Raw genomic sequence first — 21,969 nt, 5'->3', positions numbered from 1 at the left:
CGGGTTTCTAACAGAAGTAAATGTGTATCTACTGAGATTCCCTTTGGCAGCTATATGTACAGAAGTACAATCTTGGTTATCGTATTTTGATAATTGCATTAAAACAGTAAATTGATTAATCAAATTAATTTAATAAACCTCCCAGCCCTACCTATTAGATGTAGATTTATTTCCTCATAAATAAATACTAATAAAATGTTTTGAATTAAAAACATGCCGAAAATTACAATCATTCTTAATTTTCTTAAAGGGACACTGCCCAAAATGAATATAATTACCTATACTACAATTATAAACAAATCTACTCACCTCCTCATAGCTGTGGTACAAGATTCAGAAATAATCTACCTGTTGATTAAAATTCATCTTGAAGATGAGAGGAGGAGGATGAGAAACCAATAAGAGCTGACAGTTAAGGAGTACTATCCACATAAACTGCTGTTAAATATTGATTGCTTGTATTTTGCTTGTATCTTGCTTGTAGACTTTAAATCACATTTTGATTAATAAATTGTATCATTATTTCCAGAAGTAGTTCTGTCCAAGCATTACCTTAAAGAATGAGACAGCTGTTTCAACGTCCAGATGCCCAAAAAGAACCTTTACACTCGCAGAAGCTCACTTTGAAAACAGAGGCATCCACGTACTTAGAAACACATAAAAATGCCAACCAATTTCGTTTTTTTAATGTCTTTTCACTTTGCATATCACGAAACATTATGACATCAAGAGTCATGCAAATGTTTACAGCTGATTCTAAATATATTATATATGTATGTATGTATATATGTATACATACTAATATATATATCTTATTGCCTCTAAACGGATGCAAAGTTGAGTTAATTAATTAAGTAAGTTACACATACTTGTGTAAGAAACAAGGCTTTAACTGATATATAAGTATATAAGTATATAAATCACCATGTCCATGTTGCCATCTCTGTTTCAGAATCACACAGCAAGGCAAACAGTCAGTCAAACAGTTGTTTAACACCATATGTTTGTGCTTCTTTATTATATATATCTTTTTTTTCCTCTGGTCCTTCACATAATATTATTAGATAAACACTGTACCTGCTTTAAAATTGTAAACGCAGAGTGTCCGACAAAAACATTTTTCGTAAAGGTTCATTTTCAATGTTCTGAATGTGCTCAAGATTCTAAAAGTGCTTTTTATATAATGTATTGCTAAAGCAATGGCATTTAATAGTCGGAGGAAATATACACACGGGAGAAAGAAAAGACATGATGAGCTGTACAGGGGAATCCAATACAAATGATAGTAGTACACATTTAGATTTCACGCACAAGTTAAATGTTTTCTGTTAGATGATGATTAATGCATATTTTCAGATTCTCGTGAGCCACCAACATCGGGAAAAAGGAAAAAAACTAAAAAAGAGGCTTTCGGAAATTATGGACATTTAAAACTGCTTCGCTGTGCTTTGTTTAGATAAAGCTCTGTACTTGAATCTAAATCACAATGAGAAGGAAGGTAGTTCTACGTCGTCAAATATGCATCATTCACAATTCACCCAGTGTTTCCCGTGAACCAGTTTTGTACTATTAGCAAGCCAGCCAACAAAGAGAAGGAGTCTGTGGTCCCAGATCTGAGCGTTTCGAGCGTGCGGTTTGTGCTGTTTTATCATGTCTAATTTGGAAGAGCGGGATAATGCTTTGTCACCTCTTGGTCTTGTCTGCCCACTGAGAATACAATATAAAGTGCATAACCAGTTCAAGACACGTTCTTGTCCGGGTTATCAATGAAATCCTTTTTCCAGACACAGCCCTGTAAATGACCACGATGATGACAGGATAATCATTTTTTTCTTCTTTTTTCTTTTGAACAGACAAACAAACTTTAGTTGAGGAAAGCTGTGCATGAGCAGAGGTGGCGTGAGGTGGCAGAACAACAGGTTAAGACTCAAGAGGTTAAGATGTCACTGTCATCTCAGTTACTGTGTAAAATGCAGGAAGAAGGAGGCAGGGGGAGGACGGGGTGGGGTGGCTTGGAGTTTGGAGGCTTCCCCAAAAAGAGATTCTGGCGGGCATTCCAGGAGCCAAATAAAAGAGATAGAAAGAAAAAAAAAGAGTCTGGTTGGTTGACTGTGCACCGAAGAATACCTGATTCAGATCCGAAGGAGGAGGGTAATAGATGTGATGAGGGACTTTTTGTACATTTGCGATCAGTCACATCGTCGCTGATGCCATTCTCCTACACCTGGGGTGTCAACATCCACTTCTGGAGGACTGCAGCGCTGCAGGGATTAGCTTTTTTTATTATCAAACTGATTCAACCACTCAGCTAATTACTAAGACCTTCCTCATCTGAATTCAGAGTATTTTTTTATTCAGAAATCTCATTTTTTTACTAATTAAAACCACACCATGGGTTGCAAAGGGGCGTAAGCAGCCATGCAAAGCAGCCACCCATTCAGTCTGCATTCACTCCAACTACTTTCTGCTGTTTTACAAGCAGTTTTTCATATGAGAGTATCAGCTTTAGTCTAATGGATCATCTTGGAATTTCACTGTTGGGTCACCCTGCTGTAAACATGTTGTTTTTGCTTTCTAATTTAAATTGAATGAATTGGATTAATAGTCACTAGGAAACTTCAATCAGATTTCTTTAGAAAATTATAAATATGTGTAGAAACATTTCTGAAAACAGTTGCCCAGATCTACTAATAGGCCTACACGATCATAACATGTATAGGACTGTATATAGGACTAGCTCAACACAACGAATGTGAGAATGAAAATGAGAATGAGAATTTACATATGTAAATAAGTATGCAAATTCAAATGTAAACTTTTAAACAAGCCATTAAATAAATATAGCAGGAATAAATACATCCAAGACAAATGTTTATATAATTATGTTTAAATGTTTAATTAAAATTATATAAAGGACAATCCACACTTAAATATATAATGGCTCTTTGGAGTGATGCCATTGAATCCCCACTTAAATTGGATTTAATGAGCCATTTTTGGAAAAATATTATAAATAAGATGTTAAGAGCTTTAATATTTGGATATATGTTTTAGGTAAAGCCAAGAACCAATCTTATTTTTATTATCTATACCCATTTTTATTTGTATTTTGAATTGTCTACGGTAAGACGGACCACCAGAAACGGGTTGGATTTCACCTTGAGCGGAAGATGAACACTAATCTCTGCAGTGCTGTGGTCCTCCGGGAGCTGAGACTGACATCCCTGTCCAATGCCTGTTCTTTACCGTTGCTTGATCCTTTCAGCCTTTACATCACGCTGCACTTGGCCTTCAGCTTATCGGCCCTCCGCTGCTTGCTGGAACGCATGTTGAGGCTCATGTCGCGCTTCTTGTCTAGGTTCAGCAACTCCTGGAAGAGCTCGGTTACGTTGTGGTTGGTTTTGGCCGAGGTTTCCATGAAGGCACACTTCCAGTTGTTGGCCTGGGCTTCGCCTTCTTTGGTCTCCACCTCCCGCTGGGTCTCGTCGCTCTTGTTGCCCACCAGCATAATGGGGATTCCCTCCACGTTGCCCTTGATAGCCAGCACCTGCTGGTAGATGGGCTTGAGCTCCTCTAGGGACTGCCGACTGGTGATGGAGTAGACCAGGATGAAGGCGTGGCCCTTGGAGATGGACAGACGCTGCATGGCGGGGAACTGGTGGCTGCCCGTGGTGTCGGTAATCTCCAGCGTGCACACGCTCTTGTCGCAGCTGATGACCTGCCGGTAGGTGTCCTCCACGGTGGGGATGTAGGTGTCCCTGAAGGTGCCCTTCACGAAGCGCAGGACCAGGGAGCTCTTGCCCACACCCCCAGCACCGAACACCACCACGCGGTAGTCATTGCTCTGCTCCGGCATGCTGGAACGCTTCACTCAGGGGCACGGCAGTGCTAACACTCAGAGATTCCCTGAGATCTGGAAGAAAAGATGAGGGAAAATTAACATACGGTTGGCTAATATGGTAACATTACAAACATAAGCACATTATCAATCTCACATATGGCTTATACAGCTTTCTAATACTCTTAAAAGGCTGCCAAATAGGGTTCTTTCCAAGCAAAGCCAAAGTAGAAACACTTTTATACTTTTAGGTCCTTAAAAAAAGGCACATTTTATTGAACCTTTTAGTTTTTTATATAATTTTATTTAATTTTTTCCCATGTTCTCCCCAATTTACAGGGCCAATTAACAATTACCAACTAGCACATGCCTCCTCCGATACATGTAAAGTCAGCCACCTCCCTTTTCAACTGCTGCTAATGCAACTGAGTATCCAGTGTGCTCTGAGGGAAGTGAAGTGACTTGGTTTCAACACATCAGCTCACAGACACCTTGTGCTGATCGACATCACCCTTTGAAGTGATGAGGGGAAAGAGCCCCATCTACCCACCCAGAGAGAGAGCAAGGCCAATTGTGCTTTCTAAGGACTTCAGTAGCCGATGGCAAGCTACATGAACAGGATTCGAACCGGCGATCCCCTGATTATAGTTGACAACTTTTTTATGTTAAAAAATGTCTTGAAAATGATTGAAAAAAAAAAACTAACTTGGAATTAAGTGGTGCTCCTAAAAGGTTCTTCACATTCACATCTCTTTCTACGAAAAAAAAAATCTTTATGGAACCAAATGTGGCGCTTCTGTAGCATCACTCAAAGAACCTTTTGTAGCACCTTTTTTTTAACAGTGCACACATGCAAGCAAAGAAGCGTTTAGGAACCTCTACTTTTATGTGAAGGTCATATGCCTCCACTTTGAAAAAAGCCTGCATCAACTGCTTTTTAACTGTCGAGCTAATTCAAAGGCAATGCCACACTGACTTCCATGTAAAGAAAAAAAATATATAGAACTATTTATATAATCTATATTATGGAGCAAGAAAACTCACTTGGATCTAAAAAATAAAAAAAAATGTGGGGATAACGGCAGGTATATATGTGTACCGCAATATTTCTCTATTTATTTACACCTTTAATAACAATACAATATTACCAAGATTTGTTACCCACAATAACAATGATATCACGATAATATCATCCTGCAATACTCAGTATATGGCAAGACAGTTCTCTATGGTACCTTACAGCATCTGTGATACTGAAGATGATAAAATACTTTTATTTAAAAAAGCCAATACCAGGAATTATGGATTTATTGGTGTCAATTTTACAACAAATATTATTAGTTCACCACATAGATTAGTGCTACCACATGGAGTTATGTAAGTCAATGTTTCAATAAAAATACTGAGAACTGACACCATGTTAGGTCTTGTTGTTGCTTTATTCTATAAACTATGAACAACTTTTCTCCCAAATTCCAAATAAAAAATATTGTCATTTAGAGCATTTATTTATTTAGCAGGAAATTAGAAATGAACTGAAATAACAAAAAAGATGCAGAGCTTTTAAACCTCAAATAATGCAAAGAAAACAAGTTCATATTCATAAAGCTTTACAAGTTAGGAATTACCCTGGTTTTAAATCACAGTTTTCACGCATCTTGGCATGTTCTCCACCACCAGTCTTACACACTGCTTTTGGATAACTTTATGCCACTCCAGCTGCAAAAAATCATGCAGTTCAGCTTGGTCTTATGGCTTGTGATCATCCATATTCCTCTTGATTATATTCCAGAGGTTTTCAATTTGGTAAAATCAAAGAAAGACATAATTTTTAAGTTGTTTCTTACTTTTACTTACTGCAGAGCTATATGTAAATAAAAATGGAAATTGTGCTAAATTTCGTTTTGGATTAAGTTTTTACATTATAAATGCTGCTGGATTTTTCTTTTTCTTTTTAGTATTTTATTTCATTTTTTGCAAAAATCACAGCCCCTACATTGCATGTCCTGCGATGTAGCTATTATACTCCATGTATCGGTAATCTATCGCAAATGAAATCGATACAATATATTGCAATAGCGATATTTTTCCCACTTTTTATCTTAATATATTGCATCATCTGATTGCAACCCCGCCTGATGATACTTATTTTAGTGTCAGGTATTTGCTTGTACCCAGCCCTAAGCAAAAAAGCTGCAAGTCATCGCTTCCCAGCTAAAAAAAAAAAAAATGGTTAAAGCTGCTCACATTGCATTGCTAACCTCCTCAAGTCACCCAAGCATTCACTGCAGCACAGTGCTGCACATTCTCCCAGTGACTGTGTGCTCTCTGCTTGTGTCTGAATGTGCGAATAGGTGGTGCATTCTCTGCTGCCATCAGCACCAAGGTCAGAATCTATTAATGACTCACTCATCTCGCTCTAAAGCAGCCGCGGCCATCGCTCCTCTGTGGATAGCAGGATCACACTGGCTATTTCCAGAGCCGTGAAATCTGATTTTGTTCTTCTTTTTTTTAAATCAGCGTGGGATCTTATCCCGAGTCCTTCACTTCAGAGTCGTGCGCTCGCCTGATTCACCTCACGCTCACTTAGCTCCTGCTTTTGATTATCATGAGCAGACAACAGCGCAATATGCAGAGCAGCTCGCTCGCATCTTAAGAGCCGGCGATGCAAAGTAGGTCACTCATTGACTTCAGCAAAGATAAGCACAGAACTGAAATGCTAAAGAGCAGGGCCTAATCGATGCTAACAGATGGCATTGAAAAGGCAGTGCATTCCTGAGGCCAAAAACACTCAAATACAAAGAAAATACAATGATATGAAACGTAGGAACGGAACTCTCGTGTGGGCATGTCTGGCTTTACGACTCCATGACTAAGATTCATGACTGATACTGTTTATGCAAGGACTTTCCTAAATCAAGGTCTAAATCAGAGGCTAACTAGAATAAATGACTATATAATGGAGATAGGCCGGGCATATGCTCACATGGCTCACTGGGATCATCAAGCATCAACAAACATTCCACTACTGAATCACCACTGACAATACAGGAGTAAGAATAGAAAATAATCTATATATTTTACTCATCATATTCTGTTTTGCGATACTGTATCATTTTGCTCAATGTTCTGAATAAATAAAAAGTTAACTTTTCTTTTACACATTCTTTCACATTTATGCATTGTGGAGTTTTAGTCAACTGCATAATTTGAACACAAAAACTGTCCCTTACATCGTGTTAAGATTCCTTGATGGATGGACCAACATAAATGATAAATTCTCCAAAATGGCCTTTTGGGTTTACATTGACTTCCATTGAACATCAAGAAGGTTTTATCACTCTTGTAAAGTTGCTGCTTTGGGGATACGTTTTTTTTTTTTTTTTTGGCAGTGACATATGGTAAAATGGTGTTTTTACACTATGACCATGAATCCTAAATTTTCAAACATGTTATAAAAAAAAAACAATAATACAAATTACACAATATATTGTAACTTTGTAACCCCTGCAGCATGACAGGTTTTTGCCAATACAGACACTTTATTATGGTTGAAAATGTTGAAAAAGTTGAAAATATGTCCATATGTAACTGTTTAAACACTAGTCTAGCAAAATATATCTAACCAATATGTCATCTTGGCCATATTGTGCTTTGAGCAATACAACATATACATAAAAGACATTAAATACAGTGAGCTAGATTAGAGATTTCCATTGTTTGATCTTACTCATCTCCCTCCATCTGGGGATCTGTTACTGTTTTTGGCCCAAAATCATTGAAATCTAACAGCATTTGTGAACATTGTGCAATTTAAACAATTTACAAATGTGATCCTGCCTGTTGTGAAAACTAGTTTCACAACTTGCCTTTACAGTAACTGTAACAGTTGGCAAATTCCAACAAAGTAAGATTTAAAGCAGAGAAAACTCTGCAGAGTTTCCCCTTTTTGTAATATTAAATATGTGTAATGTTGTTACCAGTGGCACCAGGTTTACCTCTGCATAAGGAATGAAACAACATGGGAATTATTGTGGGCCAATGATAATACAATTCCACACACATAATGTGTATCTACGGTATTTTACTTCTGTTGTTTTTATCCTATTTGGCATAAACAGTAGACATTTTTTTGTGTGAGTATTGTATGACCATAAATAGACCAACAATGAACCAATAAATGAATCAATACAACAGAAACAACAATGAAGGAATAAATTAATCAAAACAATAGATATAACAAATAAACCAATAAATGAATCAATACTGTAGAACCAACAATGAATCAACAACTGAATCAATACAATAGAACTAATAATGAACCAACAAATTAATCAATACTATAGAACCAACAATGAAGCAATACATGAATCAATATAATAGAACCAACAATAACGCAATAAATGAAAAAATATACAATAGAGCCAACAATGAACCAATAAATGAATCAATACAATAGAACCAACAATTAAACAATAAATTAATCAATACTATAGAACCAACAGTGAACCAATATAATAGAACCAACAATAACCCACTAAAATAAATCAATACAATAGACTAGCAATGAACCAATACACGAGTCAATACAATAGACCAACAATGAACCAATACATCAATCAATACAATAGAACCAACAATAATGCAACAGTATACAATGGTCCAACAATCTCATGGAATAATTTAATTTAAAATGCTGTACAGTTAGATTACAATTACAATACAGTTTATTTCTTCTTTAATTACCCTTTTCCTTTGATATATGAGATTATTGTTATATGGCAGTAAATCAAACATGCTATTGTATTATGTAATCAAACATTTCCATTTTCATATCTTCCATTAGGAGCTTTTAAATGCGTTTGGGAGTTAAGCATGTAAGTGGATGCGCTGGAGTGGTGCGATTGGTGAAAACACTGCCAGCGATGGGGAGATGAGCCCTGTCTTTGGGGATTAACGTTTCAAATCCCAGTAGTCCCATGTGATGGTCAGAGATCCTTGAGAGCACAACCGACTGCGTTTACAGCAGACAGGGAGAAGGATGGCAAGCACAGTCTCTTTCTTCCCCATCGCTAAGCAACATACCAACATACAGCACAGTGCTCAGTGCTCTCCGCTGAGGAGGCTGATAGTGCTGCATGACCAGCAGATCAGAAACACTGTGGTGACAGACTGGATTCGCACCAGAGGAGGTCTGTGTTGGCTTCATTATTCCAGAGCTGCAGCATTAACACAAAACTACAGAGGACATTCCAGTACTGAGGATTAGTGTTTAGTAAAGTGGGCAGGAGACATAAATAAATGGGAATTGTGGGCAGATGTGTATATTTAAAAATTTTCATGTACATACCTGTCACTGCTAATGGCAATGCAGATATACATAAAGATAAATAACATGTAAAAATCTATCAGTATTTGTAAATGCAGTTATGGGTTATAAATGCAATATATAATGTACATTTTTTAGCGTATATATATATATATATATATATATATATATATATATATATATATATATATATATATATATATATATATGCTGTCAAACCAGAAATAGCCTTTTTCTTATTTCATTTGTTTGTCTAAACAAAGACATCTTTAGATATCACCTGGATAGGCAGTTCTGCTCTAAGAATAAGCTTTTAATTGTTGTGTGTGGAGGTTCTTTCATAGTACTTACAAATCTCATTAAAATGCTTCTATCAACGGAAAGACCAAAAATAACCAAGGCTAATTTTAAAGAACCGAAATTAGAAATTCTGTGGCAATTTTCCACAATTGTGGCCCTTTAGGTCATTCTTCTGTGGCATTATTTCAATGTCCGGGGTAATGATACTAAAATGTAAAATTACAGAACAATACAGTCATGTATACAGTTTGACATTAGTTGATGATTAGTTGAAGTTGATATTAATATAAAAATGTATTTGCACTAGGCATGCTTCAGCCAGCACATATCACACTATGGTTATAATAAAGCATATATTTTTTTATATCCATATTCAATTCCATTTGTATTTTGTAAGCTAAAGATAATTCTCAGGTTCGGAAGAGGATACACCCTTTAGTTTTAGGTAAAATTAATTTAAAAAAATACAAAAAGTAGTGGCTGCAACTCAACCTTTTACCAAAATAAACATTAAAAACTCTAACTTTGGGGCGCCGAGTGGTCCAGCGGTCTAAAGCGCTGCCACTATGAGCAGGAGGTCGCCGGTTCGAACCCCAGCTCATGCAGCTTTGCCATCAAGCTGCCGGCGTTAGAGGGAGCAAAATTGCCCCTGCTCCCTCTGGGTGGGTAGATGGCGCTCTTTCCCCACATCATGTCTGCAGCACAGGGCGTCTGTGAGCTGATGTACCAGAGCCGAGCCGCTGTGCTTTCCTCCAAGCGCGCTGGCTGCTCGGTAATGCTGCATCAGCAGCAGCTCGAAAAGAAGCGGTGGCTGACTTCACATGTATCGGAGGAAGCATGTGTTAGTCTTCACCCTCCTGGTGTGTTGAGGTATCACTAGTGATATGGGGAGTCCTAATGAATGGGTTGGGTAATTGGCTGTGTAAATTGGGGAGAAAATGGGAAAAATTAGAAAAAAAACAAAAAAACTCTAACTTCTAGAATGGAAAACTGGTTTAAATAAAGCCCAGTCATTTTAATATGGGTGGGTTGAGCAAGAGAGTATAGATAGGGAAGGGATTGACAGATCAGTTTTGGAAGCTGATACTAATAGCTAACGTCTTTCAGTACAATTGATCAATTTTCAGATTTACTGATTGAGGGCGGGGCAACACTGGCTTTAATGAGCATCTGCAGCCATGCACAAGCTCTATAGTTTCATCCAGCACCTAAACATGAAACTGCAGCTTCCTCATATGATCTGATTTGTCTTTAAGGATCAGCTAAACAGAAGACTCTTGTCAGAAAGAAAAATATCAAATTCTGTTACGCAGCTAATAAATTTTTGTATCTCTGATGGAAAAATCATTGGGTACAAACTTAAGGCTGCACTGCTGGTGAAGTTTTAAATTTTTAATACATTGCTTTAAAGAAATCCTTAAATATGTACACGTAGTGCTGGTAGGTTAAGCAAATTAATATAATGGATTGAATTACAGTTCTGATGTGATTTTCAAAATGGGATAATCGATATTGTACATCTTTACCTATAGACCCTGCCAGAGGGAATCTTAGAACTTCTGTCAAAATCCTGTAAAGAACTTTTATGTGGTAGTAATTTTAACTGACATAAGGATGTTACTTTTGCACCTTGTTTAGTATGAAAGCTGCTTGTAAGGCTGAAGGGAGCTACTTGGTTTCCTTTAAAACATAGCTAAATTAAACCATTGTTTTTATACTGATTCTTAAAAATAAAAGTGCAAAAAAAAAATAGTTATTTTGTATTATTTTTGTTCCTATAAAGAGCCATTTTTGTAAAAGAGTTATTTCAGTTAAGAGCCTTTTATTTATTAATTTAAAGGCTCTTTATAAGCCTAATCACAATAATGCCATTATCGACCTATTGGACAATACGGAGGCATAGTCTAAATCTTTTTGTTAATCTCAATATTGACCATTGTTTTTATTTGGTAAGAAGAGCCTATTAAAGTAGTGTACTGGTTTCTCAACTTTAAAAACAGTGTTTTTATTGTATGTCATTTTTGTATTTGTGTATCTAAGGCAATTAATTCAAACATGTCATGTTGTAGTGTTTTGATTCTTGACACAAGAAGTAGATACACAGTGCTGTCTCTGTGTCTGTGTAAATGGGGAGGGGCAGCCGGCGACAGCCTGTCGAAAGCTGTGCACCTCAGTTCGCCACAGTTTTGCACAGATATTTCCAGCTACAGTTGAAATCACGCTTTTAATCCCAGAAAAACGATCTTATTTACCTTTAAAAGGCCATTTAAGTGCCTGATTAAATGGATTATTACTGTTGTTTTGCTGTTTACCTCAGGTTTTGAGTGATCGGCTGACCCTAAAGCGCTGACTCAGCTCTCGGTCGGTCCGGATCTCTGGTGTGAGACAACGTGCAGGTAGGGGTGGGGCTGATGACATTACTACGGTGGCCGAGAAAGCCCAACGCAGTGCAAATTGAAAAGCGCTGCAAAAGCACAAAACACATCCATCAAAATTACAACACAGGCGCAGCAAATAGAAAAACGCGCTGCAACTAGAAAAACGCGCTGCAAATAGAACCACAACACAACGGAAGTGAGTCACAACACGGAAAACTGAATTTTCCTGGGGGACCTTAAAAGATGCTGTACCAGCTAAGCTGCGTCTTCAGTAACGTCTCGGACTTCACTATGTGTACAAAGGACAATAAGTGGCAAACAAGGCGTTTTGTGAAGCAGAACTTTTAATAATATGCACACAACCGTGGCAATCACAGGTAATAAACATAATTTACTTTTCAGAAGCTTGTTTGCCACTTATTGTCCTTTGTATACAGCTGGTACAGCATCTTTTAAGGTCCCCCGGGAAAATTCCGTTGTGTTGTGACTCACTTCCGTTGTGTTGTGGTTGTATTTGCAGCGCGTTTTTCTTTTTGCAGCGCGTTTTTCTATTTGCTGCGCCTGTGTTGTAATTTTGATGGATGTGTTTTGTGCTTTTGCAGCGCTTTTCAATTTGCACTGCGTTGGGCTTTCTCGGCCACCGTACATTACATGTCCTGCATTGTTTAATATCGTGATATACATCATCGAAAAAAAACATTGCAATTTTTTTTTTTATATCATGCAGCCCTAATCTGAAGCTCTACAGAAAAAAGATGCCGGCTGTGACACATAAATGGCTATATCATCAAACATCACAAAAAACGCTCAGATGTCGCTCAACGAACAAATTATTGTGTGAATTATGTCCACTGGAGGACAGCCCTGCCAGTAGCGTGAGTATTCTATTCCTGTTTACAGTGGTGATGAGAGTCATTGATCCTGAACAGTTAATAACAACACGCCAGCAGCACGTGGGCCGCTCTGCTGAAGCGCACGCACATACGTTCAGGGATCTTTCTTTGTCTGGATCCCTGGGACGCCTCTGTTGTGCTTCTTTTTTGGAACTCTGGGAGTTCTCCAGTTACTGTGGAAACAGACCCTTAGGGCAGCCAGCGAGAGAGAGAAAGAGAGAAAGAGAAAGAGCGAGGGAGGGACGGAGGAAGACGTGAGCTGGGATACTGAAGAAGCTTAAAGCAAGCTAAAGAGAGTGAAGGAACAGATCCTCTCACGTTGGGTAACAGGGGCACAAACACGTCATCCGTGCCTGTCATTTCAGTTACCTTGGTAACCAAGGTGTCAGGAAAAGGGATTTTATTTAGTAAATTACTGTAAATTCTGACTGCGTGATTTTTCTTCTTTTTAATGTGATTCATCATCTAGAACATTTGAAAAACACTGTATTAATCTGTGTCAAAAGAACATTGCCCAAAAAGAACAATAGTAAAGTTATTTTTGATATTCGTTTACTTTTTTGAGAGAACAGTACATTCTTTAAGGTTATAAATTATTATTATAAATTTGTTCAGAAAATGTCAACGTGTTCTGAATAATTAAATAAAAAAACATAAGTCATATTAGCGTTTCCATTTACATTACAATTTGTTTAACTGCAGCTCCTTGCCCCTTCTTCCCCCTCCTTCCCCTCCTCCCCCAACCCCCCACCAGTGCGGTATCTCAGAGAACGAAGAAAGTTCACAAACGGTCAACAAACACCAACCAAACGGCAGGTTTAAGTTCATTTTTACACTCAACCCGCATACATTAAACGAAATAACGCATTGAGCTTCACGTATTACACTCTGTTTCAGCTACTACCTAACACAAGCTGTACAGGGCTAGCTGCACTAACTTTACCTTCTGTTTGTTTCTCATATGTTTGTGGCTTGAGCAGCACTTTTTGAGTAGCATTTCAGGATTAGAATAGCATTACTGATGTAGCTAGCTAGCTAAATGTGACTAAAAAAATACTATTAAAAATGTATTTATGATAAGAATAGGAGCACTGCTGAGGTAAATGTATAGTGATTTAGTGATTAGTATGTCTGCTGGGATATTATAAATGTTAAGTATTTAATCATTATTTTAAAATCATAGTTTTGTAATTAATGGTTTACGTTTATTAAATGCCAAATGCAATAAAAACCTAATAAAAAAATGTTTAATTCTTTTTGGTTTCAGAAACAAAAAGTGCATACATCAGTTGTGGATATATTTAACAATTTCTTTTAAATTGTCTAAGGTAACTTTTTCTGTTATATTGTTTCATATATTTCAGAAAAATATATAATGAAATATATCCATTGTTATAGATCACGTATAATAAATCTGTCCTCTGTCTTGTTTCAGTCTCGTCCACTCCCACTCTTGTTCTTGTTGTGCAGTCCTGACTACAATACAACTTATGACGTCTATGTAATTTTATGTATAAGAAACTTTCCAAATTCACAAACTGTCCAAATTCACAAACAGTTCTAATTCATTTTTCAACTCATTTACTCATTAACAGTTAAAATGACGTGGAGAATTGCTTAGCAGCTTTTCTGGTACATCCAGAGGGTGAAGAGGTGGGTGCCGTGACAGAAGTTCAAAAGGCTTACTTCAGAACATCTCAATTAACCAGGTTTTTATCTGTTCACAAGCGAATGTGCAACTTCCGTACAGATACATGCTCCATATTTCTGAAGGACATTATTGGATTCTGACTAAGATCTGACTCAGCTGCATTAATGTGCACATGGCATTACAACTGGACTTTCAAGATGGTCCTGCTCTGCTTCCAAGAAATGAAATCAAGCTTCATGAGCAGTATGAGCAGGGCCATATCCTTTATTTAGCCAAAACACTCAATTTGTACTTATATTAGGTTCAATTAGTAAAGATATTGGATTAGGTGTCTAAAATGAGTCTATGAGGCTAACAAAAGGCTAAATCTCACCTAAAAAATCATTTAGGATGTCATGAGGCCTACATGCACTTACTCCAGAGGGCTTACGTTACCTCCCGGCCACTGCGTTCCTCCAGTGGAAGTTGCATCGCTTTGCCAAACAAACATTCACACAAAGCAATCCAGACTGTTCTCATACAGAGTTCCCCAATGGTGGAACAAACTACCTTCCACTACCAGATCAGGAGGATCTCTCGCTATCTTTAAGAAACTCCTGAAGACAGAGCTCTTCAAAGAGCACTTACTCTCCTAACACCTCTAACAAACTAACTACTTCCAATCTCATTTCCTTCTTCCCCTCCTTTTTCTTTTTTATAAAACTACTTCTACTTGACCTCCTTTAGGCCCTGTCTAAAAATGTTTTTTACCTTGAACTTCTATTACTCTATGTACATCATTATTGTAATTTGCTTTGGAGCAAATTGGCGTCTGCCAAATGTAATGTAATGTAATGAGGCCTTCTCGCTTAGACCTTGTCAGTAATATTTGGGCAAGGATGCAAAGAAATATCAAAATCAGAGTTCCAAGATCCATATTATGTTTTGCAATTCTGTCTCAAATCTCAAAAACAGATTACTGATTTTTAATTCAAATTAAATTTATATGATAAAGACTGCTAGCAGACAATGGTCCATTTTGTGTTCAAACCCAGTGTTGTACTCCCACTGTTCTGATAGGATCAAAAATAAACCTTTATATTATTTTAATCACTGTTTGTCTTTTTATACTACAACAGTTTTTCTATAATGTGATGAAAAAATGATATTGAATCATATCCCTGCTTTGTAACAAGTCTTTATCATCTTATTTCCAGGTTCTTGTCAATACACAGCTAAATACAGTACACCTAGATGCCGTGATTTTTGTTTGACTTGTGTGCTGGTTATATAGTGGAAATTGTGTGGGTTTTTTTGTATATGTTGTGTTATATTTATATATTTTGTAAATCTACAGTAGGTATGCCATAATTGTGAATTTATCAGGCTGAATACCAAATAGCACATTTTGGACTACTGTGTGAATTAAATAGCCTATTAAAAATTATTATTACAAAACTACGATTTAAAATATTTTTGAAACAATTAATATTTTATTTTCCCGGCTGGTTGCAATTCAAAAGTATCGTCAACAATATTCTTTGGCATAAAATATTCAGTCCTTTTTAACTTATTTTTTGCAGAATGTTTGATGCATCCCCAACTCATATTCGGGAGGCACCCTACCCTGCACATCGTAGCACATTCACTGCTTTAACACACTCCTTGCAACTCTGAAATGGCTTGTTAATGAGCTGATTAGTTGAATCAGGTGTGTTGGGAGTAGAGAAAAAAACACTAAAATGTGCAGGGAAAGGTGCCACAAGGACCAGGGATAAGAATACTCTGGTATATACTGTTGTATCTCATCATCTTTATACTACATCAGAATATTCTTAAAAAATCCACCAACCCTTAGCTCTCTCTACACACCTTCTCACATTCCTGGCTAATTAAGTACTAAGTACATTCACATGCAGAACAGCTGTTAAATTTAGTCATTATGGAGACATTTCATTGTGCTAATTATGATCTAGACATCACTAGTTTTTGTGATAATGGCTTCTCTCAATTTCTCCAATATTGTGCTGTGAATGGAGGGGCACCTTCATTAGTCTTGCAAGGCAGGATGCAGACCACGCCCTAAAAGGAGCTGGACGTTGATAGGATTTTTAGGGCCCAAAAATAGGACTGTGTGACATTATCGTGATTTGAATAACTTTGAATAACAGCAAACTCAAACTTCATTACCCACATGCAGCAACAGGGGGAGCTCTTCATGCTGCAGACTATGCTCTATGCAACATAACTAGACTGGAGGCAGAGCGAGGTAGAGCTCCACAGTGAACCCACTTACCTAACCACTTTTAGCCAAGCCAAGGGCATAAAATCGTACCTTCGAATGTTTTTCAACATCCTAATTCCACCTCACCATGTTCCACCTCAGTATTATATCCAACAGCATTATTATACATTACGATAGATTATTTTTCCATATTGTGTATGTTTGTACGTCTAACGATTTTAAACTCTGGCCTTTATTCACGCATAAACACTGTCTATTTCATTTCTATTATATATTAAATACCTGTGTATCAGTGGATGTGACATTGCTTGTCATCTACAATTAACAGTTCCCAACCCTGGTCCTGGAAGACCCCATGTCCTCCTGTGTGTCATGCTTTACCACACTACTAACTTGATCTCAGAAGGAGCCTGTTATTGAGCTGATTAGCTGAATCAGGTGTGTTGCGAGCAGGGTAAACACTAAAATGTGCAGGGCAGGGGGTCCTCCAGGACCAGAGTTGGGAACCCCTAGGGATGGACAATATGGTTCTAAAATAATATCACAATATTTCATGTTTTTTTAGTGATAACGATACTCTTGGCGATATGACAAAACACTGAATTTAAAGTATATATATATATATATATATATATATATATATATATATATATATATATATATATATATATAAAATATTTTAAGAATACACTACTGCAACAAATCTTTTATTGCATACGACATGATATGGCACTCCCCTGAGGTTTTAATAAATACAAGAATTTCATCAGATTTGTAACAGAAGTCAATGATCCAGAATGTCATGATTCTAATAATGCACTCCAAATATCTCCATATATCCAGGTTTAAAGTAAAATAAATGATACTGGACAGATATAATCTGTCCCTAGTAGATATAAAATAGAAAATGAGAACAGTGTGAATTATTCTTTTGCTAAAAACAGCAAAAAAAAACTCTGATGTGAAATTAGGAGTGGTTGATATGGCACGATTTTTCAGGATATAATATCGTTCATCTATATATATATATATATATATATATATATATAATATGAATGATATTCCAAAATGTTTGGCTATATAATTGCGTCTGATACGATATGATACACTCCTAATTGCAGCATCAGTGAGAATGTGTAAACGAAGAATTTCATTGATCAAGCTAAAGAATTTACACAAATTACACAATGCAAAGCTAAACAAAAAAAAAGCCTGCCATCAGCATTTCTTAGCTGGTCAGCTACTTACGGGAGAAGGGATTAAGAAAATTTCACCTTTTAGTGAACCTTTCTTTAATATTAATATACTTCATACATTAATATTTAATGTATGAAGTAGCTCTTCTACTTCAATGGTAAAACCAACATAGTTCATAAGGTTTATAATGCATGCAACCAGATAGAACGCATGGACTAGTTGGACGATGGTAACTAAAGATTATTAATGACATCAGTTCTAGTTATTGCATTTAAATCTTAAAATCAATAGGTTTGGGGGCACCATGGTCCTAGCGTGTCCTCACTGTTTTATTAGCAATACAGTTATTTTTCTCACTATCCTTGCTGAAAAAAAAAAACAGCTTAAGGACAGTTTTTACTGGTCTGTGTTTTTCTATGGTCTATACTGGTCTTTGATGGTCTACAGGGTACAGGTATTTTGTATTAATATTTGGTCATACTGGTTGTTCAGCATGATCTTTCTGAACATGCGGAGGATCAAACAGCTTGGTTATGCATCATGCATGCATGATGGTCAACCAGCTTGATCTTTCTGTTCATGCTGGTCAACCAGCATGGTGTCAAGCTTGCTCACACTGGTTATCCAGCCTGATTGTAGACCAGCTAAACCCCAATCTCAACTCAAATGAAATACCATACATAGCCTACCACATCTTGCATGCTGGTCAAAATCTGAGCTGGTCAACCAGTTTGAGCTGGCCATGCTGAGTTTTTTTTTTTCTAGCAGGGATGGATCTAAGCTTAGGAGCCATTCCACCTCCCAACACCCAACACATGGCCAACACTAGCCATGATTATTATACAAGACTGTATTAGGGTTGCAACGGTATGAGATTTTCACGGTATGATAACCGTCTCAGAAAATACCACGGTATCACGGTTATCACGGTATCACAGTTTGTTACATATATTATTAAACTGACCCTTAAAGAAATTACAACAAAGGTTTTTTGTTCAATTAACTATTTATTGTAGAAACCTGGAACAATAATATAGATAATGTCTCTTTAAAAAAAATAAGCTGTACACCATTAGGTAAAGGAAACCAGGTTTTCCCACTACTCTTAAGGGCATTAAGGGTGTATATAAAAATATATATATATATATAAATATTTATATTATATATATATATATATATATATATACACACACATACACACACACACGTGTCACACATTACATGTGCTCTAAAAAGTAAAGATCCTGTATTTAAAATATTCAGTACAATTATTTAAGTTTAAATTATTATATCTGATAAACTGAGCCTGGGTCAGTGTCTGATCAACAACTGTTGTAAACGTCCGTTTTACTGCCAAGTTGGTATATAACCAGATACTGCAGAAAGAGGGGATTTATTTCTGACATGATCCTCACAATAGAGATTTCTATTTTAAGGCTTTCACAGCGAGTCTGGTTTTAACATATGAAAAACAGGCACGTCAGAATTTGAAAATTAACGCATGTAAATGAATGGCGTCTTTCACATCCAGTCCGGCCAGGACCTTTACACGGACACGTGAATCCATCGTAGCACGCACTTCACGCCTGTACCCACGTGCCCAAATTTCGGATAACTCAGCGCTTTTGGGTTGTGCACGACTACAAAGAGGTTTTATTTAGGTTCAGATTATAAACTAAACACATACTTTGCGCTGCAGAGCGGGGTGGTGTTCTCGGAGATGGGAGAACAGGTTTGACGGATGTCCACCTTTAGCTGTGACTTTACGGCCACATTGATTACAAATCGGATAACCATCCTCGGGTGCGTTCGGCGGGTCTCTGAAATAGTCCCACACTGCTGATTTTAGTTTAGCCTTTTTTTAGGCGGACGGAGATTTGTTTAGTCTGATGCACTTTCTGCTGTTCTCACCGCTGTGTGCTGAGCAGCTGAAGCGGAGCAGAGTTGCGCATGCGCGGGTGAGTTTCTCCGCTGGCTTGTGTTTTACCGGTAATAAGCAAACACACACGGTATGATAACCGTGCATTTTAATACCATGGTATACCGTGAAACCGGTTACCGCTGCAACCCTAGACTGTATAGTTGTTAGGATTTGACAGGGTTTCTGTCAAGGCTTGGATGATCCTGATCCTATACTATCACTGGATCCTATAGGCCTGGTATTATTGTAAGAAATCAGTGACCATCGAAGGCCAAAGGATCTCATCATCTTATCATCTAATCCAATCTAATCTAAAAGAGCATGAAAAATAAACAATAGATAATAAAAAAGAGTGAGAAGCTCAATGTATTTCAGTGTAACGTCAAAAAGCCATGGAGAAAAAAATGGTGCATGCTAGCTAAGCTATAGTAACATACAGTGGCTTAACGACTTCCTTCCATCTCTATCCTGTGTGTGTAGAGCATCAGTGCTCGTGCCCTGTTGTGATGAGGGAGAGGACGGTCTTGATTTTTTTTTTTTTTTTTTTTTTGAGAAGGAGGAGGAGGGGGCAGCAGAAGGAAGGCCATTGTCGCCAAAGAGAGCAAAACGCCCGTCGTAAGCAAAGCATGACCAAAAATAACATCACTCTCCAGCGGCATTGTCTTTTGCATGCCTGCGCCTTTCATCTTTTTCTGTTACTACCGAGCCGCGACTGAACATCACGAGCCATCACACCAAAGCCCTCACACTCAAGGACGCCCGAGCAAGACGCCGGACACCCGACTGCGACACACGAAAGCGAGTCTAATTGAGGAGGAAAACGGGCGGAGGAACAAACGCGCAGGCTGCGATACAACAAACCGACGAGCAGCGGATCCGCCGCGCTTACCTGGTGACTGTGCTGCAATGTCCCGAAGACGTCAGTGATAAATCATAGGAAGCGAGAGGAAGGCGAAGGCTGCAGGAATAGCGTGTGTTCTAGGCTATTCCAGTCCCGGAGCATCTTGTCTTTCGATTTGCATGCCTTAAATGGGAGGATGCCACTGCCTGAACGTGCTGTTATTGCTATCTCTCTCTCCCTCTTGCAACGTGTTCTGACGCACACGCACACGCGAGCTGCTTCTTTTCCCGCCTGTTTTCCGTCCAGTCCCGCCTCCTCGGCGCTGCGATTGGCTGCTCGCAAAATACACTAAATTCTTATAATACACACAGATGATGAGTTTCTTTTATTTTACCACATTGAAAACCTCTGGAATATAATCAAGAGGAAGATGGATGATTACAAGCCATCGAACCAAGCTGAACTGCTTGAATTTTTGCACCAAAAGCAGTGTGTAAGACGGGGGGAGGAGAACATGCCAAGATGCATGAAACCAGGGTTATTCCACCAAATATTGATTTGAACTCTTATGACCTTTATGAATATGAATTTGTTTTCTTTGAATTATTTGAGATCTAAAAGCTCTGCATCTTTTTTGTTATTTCAGCCATTTTTTATCTTTATATGGAATTTTATAAGAAATGTTGACTGTAGTTTATAGAATAAAACAACAATGTTAATTTTACTCAAACATATACTATAATAACAAAATTTAGAAAAAATGTTTTAGAAACTGATGCGGTCTCTTAATTTTTTCATGTGTTTAATTTTTTTTCTGCACTAAAGGTGATAGTCAATAAACGCATAATATTACTAAATATTAAAACGTTTTAGAATACTTCCATTTTTTCACTTTTATTATTTTTTGCTATTTAAGCACTTCAGGTCCAGTCAATAACCAGAAAAAGTCCAAGTACAAGGTTTTGCAGTAAATTCCCTGCACTGGATTGTGTAGATTCAGCCTCCTCAACTGGACAAGCTCTCCGTGGGGTTTTCGATTTGGATTGGTGTAGCTATTTAATTCACTTGCTATAATTTCCTACAGAATGTACCTTTAACATTGGACTAAGTCTCTCTAACAGAGGTCTGACATGTGAATAGTAATAAAATCATGTAATAAAGTGCTAAGATGAGAAAATAAAAAAACGACTTGTCTGGGCCATACAGCACTGCTAATGGGCTACTAAATTATAGGGGTGTTCTAAAATTTTGACCGGAAGTGTGTATTTTATGTTACTATCCCCTTGTCCTACGGGTCAAAAATGACCCGCCCCACCAAAGCCCCCAAAAAAGCAGGCTAATTAAATTTTAAGTCCTCCAAATTTGTATTCTCCAGGATGATTTTTTTCAATGGCTGG

The 21,969-nt window shown here is 37.5% G+C and overlaps 1 protein-coding gene across 1 annotated transcript; it reads right to left on the bottom strand.

The window, feature by feature from the left end:
* Nucleotides 1-985: 985 nt before the first annotated feature.
* On the bottom strand, nucleotides 986-20,840 carry diras1a (DIRAS family, GTP-binding RAS-like 1a). Its single transcript, XM_007240206.4, has 2 exons — nucleotides 20,621-20,840; nucleotides 986-3,913 (listed from the first exon to the last, which is right to left on the bottom strand). Exon 2 carries the CDS (start codon nucleotides 3,854-3,856, stop codon nucleotides 3,269-3,271), a length of 588 nt encoding a protein of 195 aa, XP_007240268.2. The 5' UTR covers nucleotides 3,857-3,913; nucleotides 20,621-20,840; the 3' UTR covers nucleotides 986-3,268.
* Between the last annotated feature and the right edge of the window lie 1,129 nt (nucleotides 20,841-21,969).

This window comes from Astyanax mexicanus, chromosome 16 (genome assembly GCF_023375975.1).
Source record: "Astyanax mexicanus isolate ESR-SI-001 chromosome 16, AstMex3_surface, whole genome shotgun sequence".
NCBI classification, from domain to species: Eukaryota; Metazoa; Chordata; class Actinopteri; order Characiformes; family Acestrorhamphidae; genus Astyanax; species Astyanax mexicanus.
This window is presented reverse-complemented; position numbering and strand designations above follow the sequence as displayed.